Source organism: Orcinus orca, chromosome 4, assembly GCF_937001465.1.
Source record: "Orcinus orca chromosome 4, mOrcOrc1.1, whole genome shotgun sequence".
Lineage (NCBI taxonomy): Eukaryota > Metazoa > Chordata > Mammalia > Artiodactyla > Delphinidae > Orcinus > Orcinus orca.
This window is the reverse complement of record NC_064562.1, coordinates 46,485,888-46,508,596: the sequence shown is the minus strand read 5'-3', so window position 1 is coordinate 46,508,596 and position 22,709 is coordinate 46,485,888. Positions and strand designations below refer to the sequence as shown.

General features: G+C 41.9%; 1 protein-coding gene across 8 annotated transcripts in view; it reads left to right on the top strand.

Annotated features, from left to right (window-relative positions):
* FRAS1 (Fraser extracellular matrix complex subunit 1) overlaps positions 1–22,709 on the top strand; it is a 552,940-nt gene that overhangs the window by 499,777 nt on the left and 30,454 nt on the right. For 7 of the 8 annotated variants that reach the window (XM_049709348.1, XM_033406458.2, XM_004280170.3 and 4 more), the window contains 8 exons: positions 563–723; positions 1,293–1,440; positions 8,159–8,364; positions 11,933–12,089; positions 14,288–14,488; positions 16,038–16,225; positions 17,672–17,947; positions 21,812–22,044. In XM_049709348.1, coding sequence (XP_049565305.1) covers positions 563–723; positions 1,293–1,440; positions 8,159–8,364; positions 11,933–12,089; positions 14,288–14,488; positions 16,038–16,225; positions 17,672–17,947; positions 21,812–22,044 — 1,570 coding nt within the window. Of the gene's footprint in view, positions 1–562; positions 724–1,292; positions 1,441–8,158; positions 8,365–11,932; positions 12,090–14,287; positions 14,489–16,037; positions 16,226–17,671; positions 17,948–21,811; positions 22,045–22,709 lie in introns of those variants that run through there. The other variant, XM_033406464.2, reaches the window with a different exon arrangement.

Here is a 22,709-nt window from a genome sequence, read left to right as displayed (position 1 = left end):
CGACCAGAAGATGCGCTTCTTCCTAAGATAAGCAATAAGCACGTATGGTTTAAGTAATGATGTGTGCACCACTCAGATAAGATAGGAAAATCACCCAGTTAGGAACATTTAATTAGGAACATTCAGCTCCAGGCTCCATAGAGTCCCCTAGCTGGTTTTTCCTTAACTGGTTATTTTCTAGCTCGTCCCTGAGGCCCTAGTCTCTGAGTTTCTTCTCCCTAAATAGACTTGAGATGTTTTTCAGTGGACCCACCTCTCCTCGGTCCCTTGTTCTTCTCCTGTGAACAGTCTCCTCCTTGAAGCCACAAAACCACTTTCCCCTAAGGGCTGTCTCTCCAGCACCACCTCCCTGAGGCCCTCCTTCAGGTCTGCTCTTGATCTTAATGTCAGTACAAAGAGGGATGGTGACGCCTCTCAGCCTCCCTCGGAGGGATCACTGAAGGGGGACTAGGCAAGCTAGCAGGCTGAAGCTGCCGCTGCTGTGAGGGAGGACATTGTTCTGAAAACCGCACCCATTTTCTGGTTCCGGGTTGACCACTGAAATGTATGACTCTCAATTCAGGCACAGTGAAGATCCCAGTTATCCGCCACGGGACTGACCTTTCCACCCTCACGTCTGTCTGGTGTGCAACGCGGCCCTCGGACCCAGCTTCCGCCACTCCAGGAGTTGACTACGTTCCCAGCTCTAGGAAGGTGGACTTTGGGCCAGGTGTCACTGAGCAGGTGCGCATACAGAGGTCAAAGGCCAGATGGGTCTGATCATGTTGTCTTTAGTCTGTTCTCCAAACTCTCTGGAGGACTATAAAATACTGAAATATTATGATCTTCCCGTTCTTCAAAAACACAAAGAACAAACTTAGAGAGATCTTCGACAAACTCTCCAAGTGACATTTTCAGCATCTAATATCCAGCACCATGGATTTAGGATAGAAACTGCACTAGATCGATGCAAATATCTAGAAACAAAACACCTACGGTGTGTGATACAGAGATGATCATTTTATGGATTTAAAAAATTTACTTTAAGACCACCGAAGAAAGGCAAATTGTCACCTTTGCCCTAATCTCCCAAAGGCAAATGAGTGCTGGTTGGTGAGCATCCTTTAAGATTTGCTTTGATTTTCCCTCTCTTTTTTAATTAGAAAAAAAAATTAATTTTTTAAAAGTTAAAGGTATAATTGACATATAACATTCTATTAGATTCAGGTGTACACCATAATGATTCAATATTTGTATATATTGTGAAATGAACACCACAGTAGGTCTAGTTAACATCCTGATTTCTCTTCTAGTATTGCACCTTGACCATCTTGGATGACACTCAATATCCTGTGATTGAAGGGCTGGAGACATTTGTGGTTTTCCTCAGCTCAGCACAAGGGGCCGAACTGACCAAACCCTTCCAGGCTGTCATTGCAATTAATGACACATTCCAGGACGGTAAGAGATTGGGGATGCCAGCTGGTGGTTCAGGCCAGATTTCTATTTTTTCCTTAACATCCATGTATATGACATTGGAACTCATTCACATTTTCATTCAAGAAATGTGTGTGTGTGTGTGTGTGTGTGTGTGTGTGTACATGAGTACATGCACACGCACACTTTCACATAGAAATATGGGACAGAAATAATCATTCCTGTTTCTGGCATCTGCTAGGCACAAAAAGATGTACGGCATACTTTAGAGCTATTCCAGGTTCAGTTCCAGGCCACCACATTAAAGTGAACATTGCAATAAGGCAAGTCAGATGAATTTGTTAGTTTCCCAGTGTATATAAAAGTTTACATTATACTGTAGTCTATTAAGTGTGCAATAGCATTATGTCTAAAAAACAATGTACATACCTTATTTAAAACATTTTGTTGCTAAAAAATGCTACTTATCATCTGAGCCTTCAGCAAATCATAATCTTTTTGCAGTAGTAACGTCAAAGATCACTGATCACAATCACCATAACAGATACAATAATAATGAAAAAGTTTGATATACTGGGAGAATTACCAACCTGTAACACAGAGACACAAAGTGAGCAAATGCGGTTGGAAAAATGGCCCTGATAGACTTGTTCAAGGCAGGGTTGCCACAAATCTTCAATTTGTAAAAAACATAGTATCTGCAAAGTGAAGTGCAACCAGGTATGCCTGGTTGAGTTGTGTCTTCAAGAAGCTCAAGGTCTAGTTAGGGGATCAGATCCTTAGACAGAAAAAAAATAATATATTATGATAAATGACTTAATAGTGTGATAAATCCAGTAGTGTAGGGGCAGAGGGGACTGAACGGTAACTATGCATGCAAGAATCATAGAAGATCTCACAGAGAAGGTGATATTTAAACAGAGTCTTCAGGTGTGGTAGGAGTTAGTTTAGCTAATGGATAATAAAATAAAACTTTGTTAAATGGAGAGCTATAGTATACATAAGGTATAAAATTTTGAAAGACACATATTTGGAGAACAGTGAGATGCTTACTTTTGCTTTGAGCCTGGCAGGAGGTGAATGGAAGAAAATGAAATGGAAAGACAGGTTGGAGACAAGTTCTAAGAGGTCTTATGTTCCAGCGTCAGGAATTTGTAGGTAAAGGGGAGCAGCAGATGCTTCTGAGCAGAGGAGTGGTGTGATTTTTGTGTGAGGAAACTAATACTGGCCGTCTTATGGGTGATGTGCAGGAATGAATAGACACAAGTACCTGTACAAAAATATGAGTCCCCGCTGAAGAGCTGACCTAAGTAACAAGAGGATGACCAGGATAGGGCTTCCCCAGTTCTTCTGGGGAAGAACTGATGAAATCTGGAATTGTCAGATTCTAGAGTTGGGAGGAGAAGATCAAGTTCAACTTTCACCTCAAGCAGGAGGACCCTCGTCAGCATCCCCGGTGATGAATATAGAATCCATGATTAAACTCTTCAGTGACTACAGAGTCACCAAAGAAGGAACTGGCAGCCCAGCAGGGCAAGCTTTAATTTTTTGTATTTAAATAACTTATTCATTTATGTAGTAAAAAGAGCAAACAGCAAAAAAGGTATACTATGAAAATTGTCTTCCTTCCACCCCTGGCTCCAAACCCTCCAGCTCCCCTCCCTGAAGACAACTATTTTAACCAGTTTTTTGTTATATATTTGCATATATCCAAAGTAGTATGTTATTTTAGACTTAGGTTTATTGAGGTCTAACTTACATAAGTTAAAATTCACCCACCACCACGATCAAGATGTTGAACAGTTCCAGCATCCTACAGAATTCTCTCGTGTCCCTTTGTAGTCAACCTCTCCCCAGCCCAAGCTCTGGCAACTATTGAGCTGTTTTCTGTCCCTGAAGTTTTGCCATTTCCAGAATGTCATAGAAATGGAATCAGGTAATAGCACCTCGAATCTCGCTTCTTTCACTTAGAGCACTGCATTTGAGAGTCTTCCATGTTATTGCAAATATGGGTATTCATTCCCTTTACTGCTGAGTAGTTTCTGGTGTGAGTATAGGTTTTCGTTTCTCTGGAGTCAGTACTTAGGAGTGGGGCTGCTGGGTCATATGGGTAAGTGTTCGTTTAACATTATTAGAAAGAGCCAGCCTGTTTTCCAAAATGGCTGTAACTACTTTGCATTACCTCCAGCGTTGTATGAGAACCACATCAGGTTTTTGTGGGGCTTTTTAGTTATTCCAGTAGGTGTGTAGTGAACGACTAATGACATTGCTCTCTTTTCAGGTGATTACTTGCCATCCATATATCTTTTCTGACAGAGTATTGTTCAAATATTTTCCCTATTTTTTAAGTTGGGTTTTCTCCTCTATTACTGCATTGCTGTAGATTCTGGACAAAGATTTGGTTTTTTGCAAATATTTTATCCCAATCTGTTGCTTGTTTTTGTTCTCTTAACAATATCTTTTGAAGAGCAAGCATGTTTTACTTTTAAGTGTTCCCATTTATCGATATTTCTGTTACAGATTGTGCTTTCGGTGTTGTATGTAAGAAATCTTTGCCTAAGCCAAGGTTACAAAGATTTTCTCCTATGTTCACTTCTGGAAGTTTCGTAGTTCTAAGTTTTATATTTAGGTTTATGATTCACAAAATGGTAACTTTTTAACCATGAACAAGATAATAACAATTATACTGTTTTATGTTGCATGTTACCTCAGAGTTCACAGAGTCATCTATTAAACATTATCTCATTTTCTCATAATCCCGTCGTTTTACTCTTATTTCTATTTTGTGGATAAAGGAGACTGAGAATCAGGGAAGTAAACATACACCCAAAGTCTAGTAAATGGAGGAACCAGCGTGCATTCTAGGACTTTCGGCTCCAAGTTCATACTCTTTGCACTACGTTCTATTTGGTGCAGTTGGAGAATATGTGGGACTTTTTTTTCCTTAAAGAAGTTAAAAAAGAAGAAAAAGGGAAAGTCATTTATTCTTTTTATTCTTGGAAAGGCTTCTTATTCTTTTACATGAAAGGATAGTTAATTCCCTTCTGATGAAGTGGAAAGTGAATAGAAAGTCAGAAATCCTGAAATATAATCCCCGCCCACCACTTCCTTGCTCGGTGGCTAAGGTTACTGAGCCTCATTTTTTTCATCTATAAATAATGATATACCGATAAGATTGTTGTAAGGATTAAATTAGTTAAAATATGTGAAAATACCTACCATAGTACCTGGCATGTAGTAGACTTTATTACATGTTAATTTCTTTTCTTCCTGACGCACCTGTAATTTGACACACTTGCCAGTGGGACTCCAGTAACGCACACAAACTTCATTGCACTCTGATCAACATAGAAGATTCCATTTAGATTATCCTTGCATTCTATTGACAGGCATTAGGGTTGCAAACTTAGAAAATGAATATGTTAAATAAAATATCACCTTTCAGGAAGACTACAACAATATATATTCATTCAAGATATTTATCACAGAGAAAGGAATCTGCAAATCTATTTCAGTAACCCATTGCAGTGTTCACCAATTATCTCTGTTGGTTATCCTTCCCAGTAACTGGTGGCTTTCGTTGAGTCCCTTCAATGTGCACATTCTAGGGTAGAAAGGTCTCTAATTACTTTACCTCTAATCCTCTCCAACTTGTGAAATTGAGGTTAAATAACTTAAAATCACACAGAGAGGAGGTGAGGGAGTGAGAGTTAAAGCCCAGGTCTATTCTGTGCGAGTCCAGCCTTCTGGTTTTATGCTCTACCATGCTGACTTTTCATTTTGCAGTTTTAGCTGGCCACTGCCGCTCTATGTAACAATGCTTAATGTCACTCAAGATCCTTATAGAGTCAGCTTCCAGCCTTTCAAAGTGACCTTAGCGCCTTTTATCTTACTCCGCCGGGCCGATTTCAGGCCCTTAAATCATCTAAGTAGCTCATCTCAGAACATTTTCTGTTTTCACCTTTGTCTTCTGCTCTGATACCTGGAATTAGACTTTGGTGTTGCCCTGAAGACTGCTGAGCAAGGCAAGAAAGGCCTTGTAGCCGCTGCTGCACCGCACCCCTGTGTATGTATGTAGCTGTGTCCCACCTACTCATTAACTCAAAGAACCAGAGCCGGGATTTTTCCTAAATCTCAGACTTAACCATCACCCATAAAGAGGCCACTGCATTCCAGGCAGTTGGTGTCTGCACTCACTTTGTCAGTTACTAAGAAGATTAGTGGGGAACAGCGTTGGTTGACAGTTTCCATGCCTAAGACTGGTGCCCAGCACTTGGGTTACTGAGTAGTATAGAGCAGAGTCCTGAAATCTATTTCAAAACACAAGACTTACACAAATAAGAAGATAACTACAAATTGATTTTCTCAGAGAGGTGTTGACAATAGTGCATGATACCCGCTGCGAACCCATAAGCCTTCACAGAGTGGTTTCCATTTCCCATTCATATACCCCATCCATGTGGAAAGTGAAGGGGTTCTGCAGTCAGGCAGAAAGGACACCCCACGGACGGCGCCCCTACTTCCTGTAGAGACTGCAGTGCCTTGCAGGGTTGTCAAGAGGATGAGAAATGATGTGTATGGAAGCCCTTAACACAATGCCTGACCCGGGCTGGGCCCTTTGTATGCCATAACCCCATGCAGATAAATGTCTCCAAACCCACCCATTGCCCGTCCATTGGCTCCGCTTGTCTCCCACCGAACTGGGGGCTCCTTAAAAGCAGAATTTTTCCCAGAAAGCAATCATGAGGAGTGTTCACCCACTGCTTTCTTTTATTTTCTTTTCCTTTTTTTTTTTTTTAAGCAGATAGGCATAGGAGTAAAGGTTAATACATGTTAAATAGAGGGAAAGGAGTCTTACATCTCAAGAGGAGTCTGGGGTTGATTAATACATGACAAAACCCAAACATTACCACTTAGCTTTTAACTCACCTCCAACTTGATGCCTGTCAGACCAGCAAGAAAAATCAATCCAAAGCATTAGATAAAATCTGCCATGAGTAGAAAAGCTTTCTTGCTTGTGTTGCTTTTTACCTGGCAACAAGCTTCCTTCTTGTCCTCATGCAAGGTCACGTCATTCCCACCCACCTCTTAGTAGCACTGGATGGAAAGAGCCCCAAATGAGTAATGTGCAGGACCTGATGCCAAAGTCACTCATCTTCTTTTTAGAGGTATCTTCTGGGTTTTTCTTTAGTGATAAATGGTAACTGTTAGGCTTAGCTCAGATAATGGATTTGTTTTATATTTGCTAATGCCAACAGTTCTGAGCAGTGGACAGGCTGGAGGCAAAGAGAGCTTTCTACATATTGACTTGCAGAGAGCTTGGTGCTCACCCCTTCTGTTCCTTCCTTTCAGGTTGGGCAGGGCACATCCAGGACGTAGCCAGGAAATAGGTGGCTATAGCTTTGAGGTCAGCTTCCTGCAGCCCCAAACACTAATTTGACATATGACTGGATGGACTACCTCTTTGTATTGTCCATTAAGAAAATAATAACCAGCACTCAACAAAATGTTGGTCTCGAAAGGGGACATGTCTTAATGCAGAATATTACTTAAAGCCTTGTAGAAAGTAAGGAAGAAACACTGATCCATTATTATTTTTTTTTTATACTTGAATCATTCCAATTTTTATTTACATGTCTGCACACATAGAAACATGATCCATTATGTTGAGAAGCCTGGAGATAGGGGGCAACACAAACCATAATAAAATAATTTCTACCCAAATTTGAGTGCCTGCTGTTTGCCAGGTCCTGTATTGAGCACCATGCATACCTAATCTCATTCAATTCAATCCTCCCAATAATTTTACAAGTTAGATATTAACATTTCCAATTTACGTATTTAAAAAAGCCCAAGGCTCAGAAAATCTCAGTAACTTGCCCTGTGTCATTCCGCTAATACGTAGCAGGGCTGGGATGGAAATTCAGACGCGCTTATTCCAGAGCCCTCGTTTTTAACCACCATTTGGCTACGGTCCTTCCCTAAAGTCAGATGAGGCCATGTGAGTTGTTAAAGAAGAGGTAACCCCACAGCAGTAGTCACAGACTGGGGCCCACTGGCCAAATTCAGCTTATGGATGTGTTTTGCTTGGCTCCAGTAGTTTGGGCCTGTATGGAATCTCTTTTTACTGTTTTAATTGCTTGCTATTTTAAAATTGAGGAGCTATGACACAAAAATGCAGATCTCTGATTTTGTTTGAAAATAGGAAGACCTGCCAACAAAAGAACGAAGCTGAGGGGCAAAACCCCCTTTAAACATGACCTGCTCCTTCCTCTTTACCGATGTCCCTGCTCTTCCCTTTTGTCTTCCTGGCCCAGGGCCAACGTGAGTGGCCATTTCTCATCAGCCTTGCACTGCTGTTTTCCTTTTTGGTAGCCTTAGAAGGAACATGAACTTTTCTGGGTCTTCAGGTCTCTATCAGGGTTTTCCACGTGGCCCATTTCTTTATTTGCATCGCCGGTCTGTATTTGAGATCGTGACTATTGGAAGAAAGAAGCTGAGCAGAAACTGGTGCAAACTTGATTTGTTCTCTTTTGCTGGAACTATACTCACAGCGGAAGCAGTTCCCTTGTCCTGAGAGTAGCAGCCAGGCCTTGAAATCTGCTGACTGCTTGTAGTTTATCGGCCTCTGGTGGCCCTTAGTGGAGCCGTCCTGCCAACTGGCTGCCAGTCCTGCCAAGTGGCAGCCAGCTCCCTCAGCATCCCACTAACGATGCCTCCGTCTTTCCTTCTGCTCACCCAGTGCCCAGCATGCAGTTTGCCAAGGATTTGCTCCTAGTGAAGGAGAAGGAGGGTGTCCTACACGTACCCATCATTCGGAGTGGGGACCTGAGCTACGAGTCTTCAGTGAGGTGCTATACTCAGGGCCATTCAGCTCAGGTCATGGAGGACTTTGAGGACAGAAGAAACACAGACTCTTCACGGATTACGTTTCTCAAAGGGGAGAAAGTAAGTGGATTCCTGGTGGCTGAAGAATGGGATTCCCTCCTTCCCTGATGCTTTTATTTGTCCATAGTGAAGTAATTTAGACAAATTCTGAACATCCTAGGAAGTTTCTAATTAACCGTTCATTCATTTAATAATGTCATCTCTTCTATGTGGTTGTCTTCTTTGTCTCCCATTTATGACCAGATACCTATGTCATTGGCTGAGCTGGGATATTTAGATGATGTAGAACATTTTTGGAATTTAGCAGAATCAAATGACTGGGGACTCCTCTTAATTTGAACCTACATGGGAGATGAACACACTCCACTAATGTTATCTGGAGAAGGAGGAGACAGTTCTCTAATACCTGGGCCCCTGTTCCAGGGCAACACACGTTCTGGCATAGGACCAATAGTATAGGACTGAACACCTGTTCAGTTGAGCACATTCAAGACAGTGGAGTATTCTCTTGGCAATATAATGAAAACTGATACGTACGGACACAAGAACTCCTGAGAAACTCCAGTCACTAAGTGTGGCTGGATCAGACTCAAAGCTTGCAACCTCAGTGTGTATATCCAAAGCATATATTGAATGAGAATCATATCTCTCCATTATTGGATCTCAGTTTCAGATGATTGAGTCAGTTGAACCCCTTGTTTCAAGGCATGCAGTCCCCATTGGTCAGTTCAAGGCCCTCCTCTTTATTTTGTTGATTTATTCATTTCCTTTTACCCCTACTCTGCAGCCACATTCCCTTCCCCACCTCAGAGGTAATCAATCGATTGTACTTAATGTGTATCTCTCTTATTTTCTATTTGTTCTTAAGAAGTGTCTGGTTCTTTATGTATATAATTTTTATTTCTAAAACTGCTACTGTGTTATACTTTTTCGAATGTTTTCTGCATTTACTCAGCAATATGTTTTAGTACCTGTGCGTGTCATTTATGTGTCTATCTAATCTGTTGCTTCAAACTGTTGCCTAGCATTTCATGATGTGCCTTTACTACCTTTTACCTATTCACTCTCAGCAATAGACAGTGAAGACCCTCAGTTTTAGTGCCCGGTCACCTCCTATCATGCTGCCACCGTGGACAGTGCTGCAGTGCAAATCCTCTTATATGTCCACTTACACACCCGAGTGGAGATTTCTTTGGATAAAAACTCAGCAGCAAAATTTCTGGACCACAGGGCATGAAAGTACTTAATTTGAAAAAATAATATCAGAATACTTTCCAAAGTGTCACTAGCAGTACATGAATGTTGCTAAAACTCTACATACTCTTCAACACTTTTTCAATTACTCATTTTTTAATGTTTACTAATCTGGTATGTATAAAGTTGTATCTCCTTTTAATTTGCATTTCTCTAATACTATATTATGTGCTTGTTAGTTCATTGAGTTTCTCTTATGAAAATCTATTATTTTTATCCTTTGTTCCTTATTTTATTGTATTGCTGTCATTTTCTTACTGATTTGCAGTGCTTCCTTGTATATTCTAAATATTGATCTTAATATTAATAATCCTAAATAGTAACATTAATCCTTGCCGGTGTTTAGATGTTTTAGATATCGTAAACATAGTGCCTTTCTCTGTCACTCATCTATTACCTTTGCCCTTGGTGTTCTTAGTTGAACAGAAATCTTTGTTTTGATATAAGCAAACGTGTGAAATTTTTGCCTTATGATTAGTTCTTTTGAAGTTTAGCATAAAAAGACTTTACACATCCCAGGTCACCCGAGATTCTCCCTCCATTCTTTACCACCAAAAAAATAAAAATAAAAAATCGATAGCGTCCTTATTTGAGACTCTCAAGTCTTTCACACTTTCATGACTCATGAAAGCCCTGTCTTAGTTATGTATTTTATGGGAATTTTACTGTTGACAGGTTGAAATACGTGTTTAAAACACACATAAATACTATAAATACAATCTTCAGCTTTGAGTCTGCATGTCTGTATTTGTTTTAAGTTCAGAAGAGGATTCTCTGCCTATCCAAGAGGCAGTTTGTAGTTAAATAACATTATAAAGAAAATACAACTTAGGGCTTCCCTGGTGGCGCAGTGATTGAGAGTCCGCCTGCCAATGCAGGGGACACAGGTTCGTACCCCAGTCCGGGAGGATCCCACATGCCACGGAGCGGCTGGGCCCGTGAGCCATGGCTGCTGAGCCTGCGCATCCGGAGCCTGTGCTCCACAACGGGAGAGGCCACAACAGTGAGAGAGGCCCGCGTACCGCAAAAAAAAAAAAAAAAAAAATACAGCTTAATAGTCTAGATGTTACCCACATGGCAATCTCTCATTCGTAAACACATTTTGGAATCTTCATCTTCTTTGTCATGCTAAGCAATATGTCTTTGGAACTTGTCATTCACTAGAATGTCTTATTTTTTAAGATATACCGAAGAGTCGATACTAGATTCATGCTTTCCATAAAGAAATTCTTATTGTAAGAAAGATGTGGTAGGGATGAAAAGGGGAACATTCTTCAGGGACTTAAAACCCGGTCAGCAAGCCACAGGTAAATGTTCACAGAGATATTCTCCCTCCATTTAGTATGCTTAGGAAGTATGACAGTGAAACCTCTATATCCACGTATCCTTTGCAATATGGTAGTATAATGAATTTAAAATGGTAAACTAAAAATAATCACACTTCATATCACATGACTCTACAATCGAGGCTGCTCTGTTATCTAAAATGTTGTGACCTGGGCTTCCCTGGTGACGCAGTGGTTGAGAGTCTGCCTGCCGATGCAGGGGACACGGGTTCATGCCCTGGTCTGGGAAGATCCCACTTGCCACGGAGCGGCTGGGCCCATGAGCCATGGCCGTTGAGCCTGTGCATCCGGAGCCTGTGCTCCGCGGCGGGAGAGGCCACAACGGTTAGAGGCCCGCGTACCACAAAAAATAAATAAATAAATAAATAAAATGTTGTGACCTTATTTTACGTTTTGCCAAGAAGACAAGTCCTCAGTAGAGAATATTCAGTTTGGGAAGCGCTTGAGTTCTTTTCATCCAACAGGGATTTAGATTGTGTTCTCAGACATTCAGTTCTCAGTTTTCAGATGAGCCACCATTTGGCCACACATTTGAGAGTTCTGTAGCTTTTAGAGGTGTCTTTAGCCTAACAGGAAGGCTTTCTGAGTTCCTTATACGATTCTTCAATTTTCACAAAGGAAAAGGAATATCATTCAACTCTCCAGGAAGTCTAATCCATATGTTAAACCCTCACCATCAGAAATCTACCAACATAACATGTACAAAGGTACAGATGAGCCCAGGCAAAATGTGGGAAAGCACACAGATGTTCTACAGATGCTTTTTAGTGATTCATTTTGTTGTTTTTCATAACTCATGACCAATAATTCAAAATCGTTTGGAATGTTTAATACAAGTCTCCACATATAGGTAGGTCCACTCAGGCATGAACTGTTAAACATTCTATTTTATAAATGAAACGGGATATTTTTGAATCTGTGTTGACTTTTTGATGCTACAAAGAAAGAAAATCATTTTCTAGGGAAAGCCAAGCAAATTATTGATATCTCACTGCAAATTTTACTCTTTCTTGTGCCCTTGGCTCTAGATGAAGAACTGTACTGTCTATATCCACGATGACTCCATGTTTGAGCCTGAGGAACAGTTCAGGGTCTACCTTGGCCATCCTCTTGGGAACCACTGGAGTGGAGCCAGAGTTGGAAAGAATAACATGGCCACCATCACCATATCCAATGATGAAGATGGTAATGGAAGAAATTGCCTTTAGTTACTCTTAGGTTGATGGGACATGAATTGATGTTTTACCAATAACATAATTATAGGTGTTTTGAAAAATGAAAGCACTATAAAAGTGTCTACTGATAACAGTCTTAGAGTATCTATATAAAATATTGGCATAAAATGATCACCGTCTACAGAGCTCCAGTATTTTAAATCACATCTTTCTCTACCACATCACCAAGAGATAGGGAGCAAGTATGGTTAAACGCTAGGACAGAGATGCTAAGACAGACAGAGAATAAAAATGTTTAAGTCACTGCAATTCAAGAGCAGGATTGGAAATACAATCAGAATCAGTTGAATCCAATGAACTGATTTAAAACGCTGCCACCTTTCTGGAAAAGTCTAATTTCTCAGTTTTCTTCTCTCTAATTGATTTGGCCTACTAACCTAAAAAAACTTAAATTCTTTAGTCAGGTGTCAGCAAAGAGTGACCCAGGCACCAAAGAAAACAAAATCTGTTTCAAATAGGGACATAATTGTTTTATTAAAATAGGTATTTTAATAAATGGACAATAAAACTACAAATAGTAACAGCTGTTTTTATTGAATATTGACTGTATACTAAGAACCATTCTAAGCATATAATACTATTTCATTTCATTTCATTCTGACAGTAGCCCCTTGAGGTAGGTGTTATTATCCCTATATTATAGGTAAAGAAATTGAACCTCAGCACAGTTATATAATTTACGTTCTTAGTTACACAGCTGTAAGCAACAAAAGTGCATGTAGAACCTTATTTTATCAGATTCTAGAATCTACGCAAGAGTCAGTGAGACTCTTAGGGTTTCTAATATTAAAATAGGGACTAACTTGGACATTGGGAAAAAAGCAAAAAAGCCAGCCTTGAAGTTGAATTAGCCCTTTACCCAAGGAGACTCAGGTTCAAATCCTGAACCTCTCCTGTTCACACAGAAAAAGTGAACCTCTCCTGTTCACACAGAAAACCCAGTGACTGAAGCTCAGAGAAGTAACAAGTTCACACTGTGTTACAGTGACATACCTCAATTTCAAAGAGTGCACACGGTAACAACTATGAAGTCTAAAATGAAGCATATCTTCTACAATTAGGAAGAACTGATTTTCTGAGAGAGAAAGAGGGAAGTGAACATAGAGACATCAGAAATTTCTGAAAGAGTCTATATTTTAAGTGGTATAAGATTTGTAATTGCTCCCAATTTTTCCATCTTCTTATCCCACTCTCTCCACCACTACCACGTTGCCCTTCCTCATGAGAATATAATACAAAAGAAGGCATAATTTGAATTTTTAAAAAATATCAACAATTAATCGTTCCATAGCAATGAGGATAGTACCTCAAATCAGATCGTGTTAGGAAATCTTGTGTTCCTGAATTATTGTTGTAGCTGGTCACTATAACTACTCATCCTTAACTAAATAACCTGTGAGAAGTTAGGAAAAGCTAATAAGCGTTGGGGAGCTGAGAGCACTGGGAGGGAGGATCCAAAAGATCAGAGATGGGCTTCCCTGGTGGCGCAGTGGTTGAGAGTCCACCTGCCGATGCAGGGGACACGGGTTCGTGCCCTGGTCCGGGAGGATCCCACATGCCGTGGAGCTGCTGGGCCCGTGAGCCATGGCCGCTGAGCCTGCGCGTCCGGAGCCTGTGCTCCACAACGGGAGAGGCCACAACAGTGAGAGGCCCGCGTACCGCAAAAAAAAAAAAAAAAGATCAGAGATTTGGTACATTTAAGCAGTATATAAATGAAATTCATATCTTATAAATGAAAAGGAGTTGGTTCATAGAATCAGTCAATAGATACTTATCAAGGGCTTAACTGTGTCTCTGTCCCTTGATAAATTGTGCAGATTTAAAAACATGCTGTGAGCTATAATGCCTAGATGGAAACTTGGACATCATGCATTTCAAACTGCTTAAAAATATTTCTTCCACTATATTTTTTTTAATAAGAAATATGTGAGAAACAACTCCTGCAGAATCACAGATAAATCCCTTTTTCCGAAGTATTGCTTAGGGGTAAATACTGATTGATTTTTATTGACTGCAAGCTATTTTGCCTTTGTATTGTTAACTAATGTGAAAAATTCCCTCTTGTCATTAGAAGGTGTTTTCATGGGAGGTGGAATTCTTTGTCACTTTTCCAACTTGCTCTTGTTTTCCTAACCTTGTTTCCTTAAGCTCCCACCATTGAGTTTGAAGAAGCTGCATACCAAGTCCGGGAACCCTCAGGGCCAGATGCCACGGCCATTCTGAACATCAAGGTGATCCGCAGAGGGGATCAGAACAGGACGTCCAAGATTCGCTGTAGCACACGGGACGGGTCGGCCCAGTCTGGTGTGGATTATTACCCAAAAAGCCGAATCTTAAAGTTCAGTCCTGGTAATTGAATGCCAATCCCAATCTGTAGGTTTTACTTAAGAGAGAGGCAGATATCTTATATTTGAAGAAAGGAACGAGCAGAAAAATGAAAGAGAGAAACAGTATTTCCAACAGCGTGAAGTACTTATTAAGCACACATTTGAGATTGTGGGAGTCTTTAAATTTTCTAATTAGTAAAAATGGAATGGTAAAGAAAGAAAAAGGCCAAAGAAATGCTTCACTTCAGAACATCCTAGGCATTTTGGCTCATTCAAAAGGATTTTTTGTTGTTGCTGTCGTTAGCCTATGATTTGGTTGAGCAAGGAGGGCACTTGATTTTTTTTTAAATATACATGATTTTTTGTATATTTTTGAATGTTTGTCATTCAGCAAACATTGGTACAAACCACTGTGCTGGGCCCCTCGGGGATTACTAAACCCAGAAGGCACAATCTCCATGCTCAAGTGGTTTGACATCTACTAGGAGATGCTATGAAGATGAGTCAGGGAAGAAGGATGGGATTCAGGTCACAACCAGCTGTTTAACTGTCTGATATATTTATTTAATGGAAGGAATGAGACAGAGGAGGAGTTGAATTGTATGCTTGGCTTTTTCCCAGAACTTTATGGAGCAGTATAAGGTGAAAAGGCTGTTATAGAGCCTGCCACCATATGTGATGTGCCCAGAAGTGGGCAAAAGTGATAGAAGGTCTTTTCAGAGATGTCTTAGCAAGTGGAGGGAGAAAATGACTCCCTTGGAAATGGAGGGGTGGTCTCTGTATGTCCCTGTCACCCACCGGAGCTTCAGAGGGCTTTCGGCTCCATCCCTGTGCGTCTGGTTCGTGTTTACAGGGAAGGTAGGTGCCCTTCCTCCACATCATCACAAGGACCTCTCTTCCAAGTGTCTTAGCTTTTTCCTTTTCTGCATAAGCATCTGGGGGAAAGGCAGGTCTTAGAAGTAACCTAGCCCAGATGTATATAGGAGAGGAAGAAGGGCACCTTGACTACTGCCCGAGATATCTGCACCTTCCCAGAATCACTTTACAGAAAAGGAAGGGGGTTTCTAACCTCTAACCCTCCCCATTCCAGGCTGCCAAACCTTCACATTATTGTCTTTGCAGAAATGGCCTGGTAGGTAGCCCTTGAGCTATCGGTCCCCAGGAGACAGCTTTGAAGGATGGTGTACAAGCACTCTGCCGCACAGGAGCTCATGCCTAAATGTAAAGGGGAAAGAAAAGTTAGGCAAAAAACCTCATAGCCAGGCTGGAGCGTATTTGGAATCATAGATTTTTATTACCACCAGCTAGTGTCAGGCAGGGGCCATTAATCCTCATATGGCGTTGCATAGTAAATCTGCGGTACTGAGCCTCCACCACAGGTGGAATTTGACCAAGAAAACAGATTCCTCACTTGAGATGGGGCTAACGTGATAAGCAGCCACTACATTGATAGGAAACCTCTGAAAGGAAAGGGCGTATTTCAACATAAAGCCTCAGCAGTGCCAACCTGCACTGTCTTAAGTGGGTCACTCATGAGGACCTTTGCCCTCTTTGTTCTGTCCTTGGCGAAGGTGTGGATCATATCTTCTTTAAAGTTGAGATCCTGTCCAATGAAGACCGGGAGTGGCATGAATCGTTCTCTCTAGTCCTTGGCCCGGATGACCCAGTGGAAGCTGTTCTTGGTGATGTGACCACTGCCACAGTGACGATTCTAGACCAGGAGGTGTCAGGGAGCCTCATCCTGCCAGCGCCGCCCATTGTGAGTCTCTCAACCCAAAGGATCGTTGCTTATGTCCTAGTAATTAGATAAGAACTTGAGAGAAGCAGGACTTCCAATGCTGCACGTCTTCATTTTTCTAACACAGTGATTTTCTTTTCTTTTTTTTTGTTTAACATCTTTATTAGAGTATAATTGCTTTACAATGGTGTGTTAGTTTCTGCTGTGTAACATGGTGAATCAGCTGTACTTATACATATATCCCCATATCTCCTCCCTCTTGCATCTCCCTCCCACCCTCCCTATCCCACCCCTCCAGGCGGTCACAAAGCACCGTGCTGATCTCCCTGTGCTATGTGACTGCTTCCCACTAGCTATCTATTTTACACTTGGTAGTGTATATAAGTCCACGCCACTCCCTCACTTCATCCCAGCTTACCCTTCCCCCTCCCGTAACACAGTGATTTTCAACCAAGAGCGAGGGCTCTTGTCCTTTCCCCCAAATCCCTCACTCCCATCACCTCTGGGGAACACTTGGCAATGTCTGGTGACATCTGTGGTTGTCATGACTGTCACACTAGGTGCTATTAGCATCTAGTGGGTGGAAGTCAGGGAAGCTGCTAAACATCCTACAATACACAGGACAACGCCAACAGCAAGGAATTATCTGGCTCAAATGTCAGTAGTGCCAAGGATGAGAAACCTTGTTTTGACGTAAGAGTGAGACCAAACCATACTGAGACCTTAGTCTGATAAAGACAGAAGGTGCAATACAATTGATCTTCTCATTTCTTTGGTGGGACCTAGAAGAGTAAAAAAGGAATATTACCCCACATCTATTATCCTACATACTCACCACATGCATAGAACTAAGTATCTGCAGAAATGTACCACCATGTTTCCCAGTTTGGGGATGAACAGCATGAATACACCGACTTCACAATTAGGAGGAAAATGCATAGAGGTTGCCAAGAATTTAACCCATGATAATGAGCTAGTCTTAATAAGTCTTATAACCTCCCTCGACTAGTCTCATAGAGTAAAAGGATCATTTCAAAACGTGTCTCTTCTTTGACCATGGAAGAAATACACTACCTTTATTTACTCCTGTTATGCCAAATGTGCTACGGCATACCAGTAACAATTTAATGCAACTTTAAACTAGTAACTGCCGTTTATGATATAGTTTTAGTTACTGTGTATGGGGGGAGGGGAGAGTATTTTTCACATGAGTGATAGGGCTCTGAATTAGGAATGAGAGCAATAAGATAATAAAGCTTTTAGCTCACGGGGGAGGAAGGTGTTCTCCACCATTAAAGATCTGCAGTATCTTTTAGGGACGCCTGGCCAAGCACTGTTAAAACTTCTACTATATTTTAAAGAATCCCTAGGAGTTAAGTGATCTCCTGAATCTCTGGGGAAGGGAGCCTTGGTTCTCTGACCTTCCCGATACCCACCCCGGGCTGAAGCTTTGTTGCTCCTTTGCAGGTTGTCACACTTGCTGACTATGACCATGTGGAAGAGGTTACCAAGGAGGGAGTCAAGAAATCCCCCTCCCCGGGCTACCCGCTGGTCTGTGTCACCCCCTGCGACCCCCATTTCCCCAAGTATGCCATCATGAAGGAGCGCTGCAATGAGGCTGGCATCAACCAGACGTCCGTGCAGTTCAGCTGGGAAGTGGCCACCCCCACTGATGGCAACGGGGCCCGGTCTCCCTTTGAGACCATCACTGACAACACGCCATTCACCAGTGTCAACCACATGGTAGGTCTGTTTGCGGAGGGAGAGACCTGGCGTTTCTCTCTGTTACTCCAACTCTATCAAATTTCTTAAGGTCCCTGCATGGCATTTGGTATAAAATAAACAAATAAGCAGGTACACAGAGTACACACACAATCTTTTTATTCTTACATATAAGGAAAGGTAATATGGTGTAGTAGAAAGAGAACTAGGCTGATAGACAACCTGTTGACAAACCTTGATTCTGTCTGTTTTTAACTACACGATGTTACGAGTTCACTTAACCTACTGAGTCTCAGTTTCCTATCTACAAAATTCCAAGTCCACTTAATCCACTTGACAAGGTCATTGACACATCAGATATATAAAAGTGATCTATATTGGAGAGGGTGTGGAGAAAAGGGAACCCTCTTGCATTGTTGGTGGGAACGTAAATTGATACAGCCACTATGGAGAACAGTATGGAGGTTCCTTAAAAAACTAAAAATAGAATTACCATATGATCCAGCCATCCCACTACTGGCATATACCCAGAGAAAACCATAATTCAAAAAGACACATGCACCCCAATGTTCATTGCAGCACTATTTACAATAGCCAGGTCATGGAAGCAACCTAAATGCCCATCGACAGACGAATGGATAAAGAAGATGTGGTACATATATACAATGGAACATTACTCAACCATAAAAAGGAACGAAATTGGGTCATTTGTTGAGACGTGGATGGATCTAGAGACTGTCATACAGAGTGAAGTAAGTCAGAAAGAGAAAAACAAATATCATATACTAACGCATATATGTGGAGCCTAGAAAAATGGTACAGATGAACCGGTTTGCAGGGCAGGAATGGAGACACAGATGTAGAGAACTAACATATGGACACCAAGGGGGGAAAGTGGTGGGGGGTGGGGGTGGGGGTGTGCTGAATTGGGTGATTGGGATTGACATGTATACACTGATGTGTATAAAATTGATGACTAATAAGAACCTGCTGTATAAAAAAATAAAATTAAAATTTTTTTAAAAAAATTAAAAATAAATAAAAAATAAAAGTGATCTATAAATGAAGTAAGTCAAAGATCCCAGGTAGGTACAATTAAGGATTACTGTTCTTTTCATATCTCTTACACCATTCAGTAAGGAGTAGGGTATAAACTTAAGGACATGGACCGAGGGTTCTCCCACACTTGTATGTCCATCCCAAAAGAGCCACCACATTGATGGCACATAGTAGGGACCAGTTATTAAACAAGATGAGAGGATGCTTGCTAAGTGATCAGCATTTTTCAAAGCCCTGTGAGAGGACATGAAAAGAGGTTCCAAATGCAGTTGCTGTCCTCAGCAAGTTAGGAGGCCAGACCCACACGCCTGCCACCATCAGAGAGCAGTCAACAGTGGTGGTTCTCCCGACCTCAGGAAACAGTCCATCACTCTGACTCTGCCCCTTACGCCAATGAAGTTCTTCAGAGGAAGAGCTGTAAGCAGTGGAGAGTCAGGCTCCGCAGAGTATCTGGCACATAGTAGGCATTTAATAATTTTTGGCTGAAATGAGTGCCATTAATAAGTTTGGAAATCAGAAATTTCTTTCAGACTGAATTTCTCTAGATTTTTCCCTACAAACCCACCGTTTGTTCTCACTTTAAGAAGTGCCTCGTCTGGGGCTTCCCTGGTGGCGCAGTGGTTGAGAGTCCGCCTGCTGTTGCAGGGGACACGGGTTCGTGCCCCGGTCCGGGAGGATCCCACGTGCCGCGGAGAGGCTGGGCACCGTGAGCCATGGCCGCTGAACCTGCGCGTCCGGAGCCTGTGCTCCGCAACAGGAGACGCCACAACAGTGAGAGGCCCGCGTACCACCAAAAAAAAAAAAAAAAAAAGTGCCTCGTGTGGATGGGGCCCTAGTGGAGGAGAGCTGTTAGATGTACACGGGAGGCTTTGGATAAAGCAGGTCCTTCATGTCCGTTGTCTTTGACACAGCTTAATCAGAAAGGCCAGAATATTCATTTTGCAATATAACCTAGTTTGAATTTAAATTATCTTCTTCATTATTATTAAAAATGTAAATGGCAAGACAGCGTCTTGTTCCATAAGTATCTAATTCTCTGTTCAACAAAACCATGAAGGGGTTTCATCTGATTTGAGCCAAATATACATTTGTAACAGGTACCAAGTTTATGATTTTACTTCATGTTTCAGTTTTCCTTCTTGCAATGAATTGGTGACTAACACTTTTACCCCTGTTTCCTTTGCTCTATCTTTATTTCTTCAATTATTTATTTAATACCATTGTACTGTATGCATTTTTGTAAGATGCCTCAAATCCCTTCTGAACAAAGTCCATCTATCAATAAATAAATAAAGTGTTGGCAGCTAATTAAAACATTTTAATGGAAAAATCTTCCATTTTTAATTTTTAATGGATTTCAGTGAAAATTGTTTCCATGAGTAGAATTTATAAGTTTGTATGATTGCTTTGTGGGAGGTCTATGGCACACAGAACTACTAATTCGTTTTTCTTGTTATGTATTTCCCTGTGTCTATGCACTCATAACCTATAGAGTTTTGGTGACCTATGTTGCCTCTGCATGCATTGGGTTAAGCATGCTTATGGATTCTGTATGTCTGGGAGCATGAGAGAATCTGTAGGAAGACTTTCAGAGGCCAGTTGGTGCACAATATTATGTAACAACCTACATGGGAAAAGAATTTGAAAAAGAATAGATATATGTATATGTATAACTGAATCACTTTGCTGTACATCTGAAACTAACACAACATCGTTAATCAACTATACTCCAATATAAAATAAAAAGTTAAAAAAATAATAAAGTTATTATTTTTTTAAAAAGGCAAGTAGGTGTCAGAGGCCAACTTCTAACTTCAAGTCTGCATGTTATTGTAACCCTTGCAACATGTGTAGTAATTAAGTGGGAGGTGAGGGAGGGAATAGAATTAGGGAGGAAAGAAGACTAAGAACTCCTAGAAAAGAAGTATCTTTCCTCTGTATCCTGATACCATGCCCTCAGCGAAAGTGACTTGGAGGCAACCAGTCTTGCTGGAAGTGCTGAAAACCAGTTAAGTGGTTCTTATGCTGAACCTAATATATAAAGAGAACAACTGTCACAGGGAACTAGTCATCTCTGGGCTCTTGCTACACATCTGTCAACTTGTTAGTTACCTAACTTACCACCTTAGGCTCTACGTACTCACTGCTCTGTCCCTGGTGCCTGACTCCTGGTAGAAAGTCAGTACTTCTGTGGTAAATGAATGGATGGATGGATAGATCAATGGATAGATAGATAGATAAGTGGACAGATGGAGGGATGGATGGGGGATGGTGTGGACTAAGAATGCTGCCTGCCATGTCAGTAAGCAAAGGATGTGACAGCCATCAGCCACTATAGCCGATGGTGCACCCTGAGGAGACTCGGGATGAGAAAACACAGGATACTGGCCCCAGGTAGCTGAGGTGCATATCAAAGGAATGAGTTCAGTGAGCCTAAACCCTTGCATCTTCCCAAACATAGGAAAGTGCTCAATTCCTTAACTTGAGGTATCTGGTTTTCTTTACTTAAGAGTAAGCTTTTGATGTTTGAACTACTGGTCTTTTGTTGCAAAAACTCTTCTATATCCTGGCTCCCCCCACCCCCCTTGCCCCTTGGAGCAGGTCTCTCAGAATTATCCGAGTTGCTGTGTCTCGAGCTTTAGTCCTCAGTTTTGCCCGCCGAATAAAACAGAACTCAACGTTTAGGTTGTGCATTTTTTTTCAGTCGACAATAGTCTTCACAGATTACCTTGTACCAAGAATTGGGGTGGCCTATCACCCAGAAGGTACGTGTGGGGAGCTGTTGAAGTAGTGTACACGTCTGAGGTGCTTTATTCTTCCTGGTAGGTCCTGGACAGCATTTACTTCAGCCGGAGGTTCCATGTACGTTGTGTGGCCAAGGCTGTGGACAAGGTGGGCCACGTGGGGACCCCCTTGAGGAGCAACATTGTTACCATCGGAACAGGCAGTGCGATCTGCCACACCCCAGTGGTGGCTGGGACAGCCCGAGGCTTCCAAGCTCAGTCCTTCATCGCGAACTTGAAATACCTGGACGTCAAACACAAGGAGCATCCCAACAGGTCAGGCAGGTGGTTCCTTCCGCGAGGAGATGGCGGAGGGAGTCTCCAGATATGCTTTCTGTGTTTTCTGGGTGGGACAGATCAATGAGTGATGCTTCTGCAAAATAAGAATAGTGGTGGGGCTTCCCTGGTCGCGCAGTGGTTGAGAGTCTGATTGCCGATGCAGGGGACGCGGGTTCGTGCCCCGGTCCGGGAAGATCCCACATGCCGCGGAGCGGCTGGGCCCGTGAGCCATGGCCGCTGAGCCTGCGCGTCCGGAGCCTGTGCTCCGCAACGGAAGAGGCCACAACAGTGAGAGGCCCGCGTACCGCAAAAAATAAATAAATAAATAAAAGAACAGTGGTGATGAGTGCTTCAGAAAACGTTTATATTCTTTGAAGGCCCCCTAAGATCTGGCCCCTTGTTATCTTCCTAGCCTCATTTCCCTCACCTTGTCATTTTCACCTGCCAGGCCACTCACAGGGAATCATGTGTAACTTCCCAGGGCTTCAGACTCTCTTAGGTGGCATGCCTCCGCCGTGTGGCTACTCCTGGCTCCAACTCTCCCCTGCTCCCTTCCACTCAGCGTCGTTAAATCCGATTGTCCCACTCTAGCTAACCCATGTCATCTCTTCTAGGAACTTTTCCATCATTTCCCCCAATTTAATTTGGAAGCTCTTCCTTCC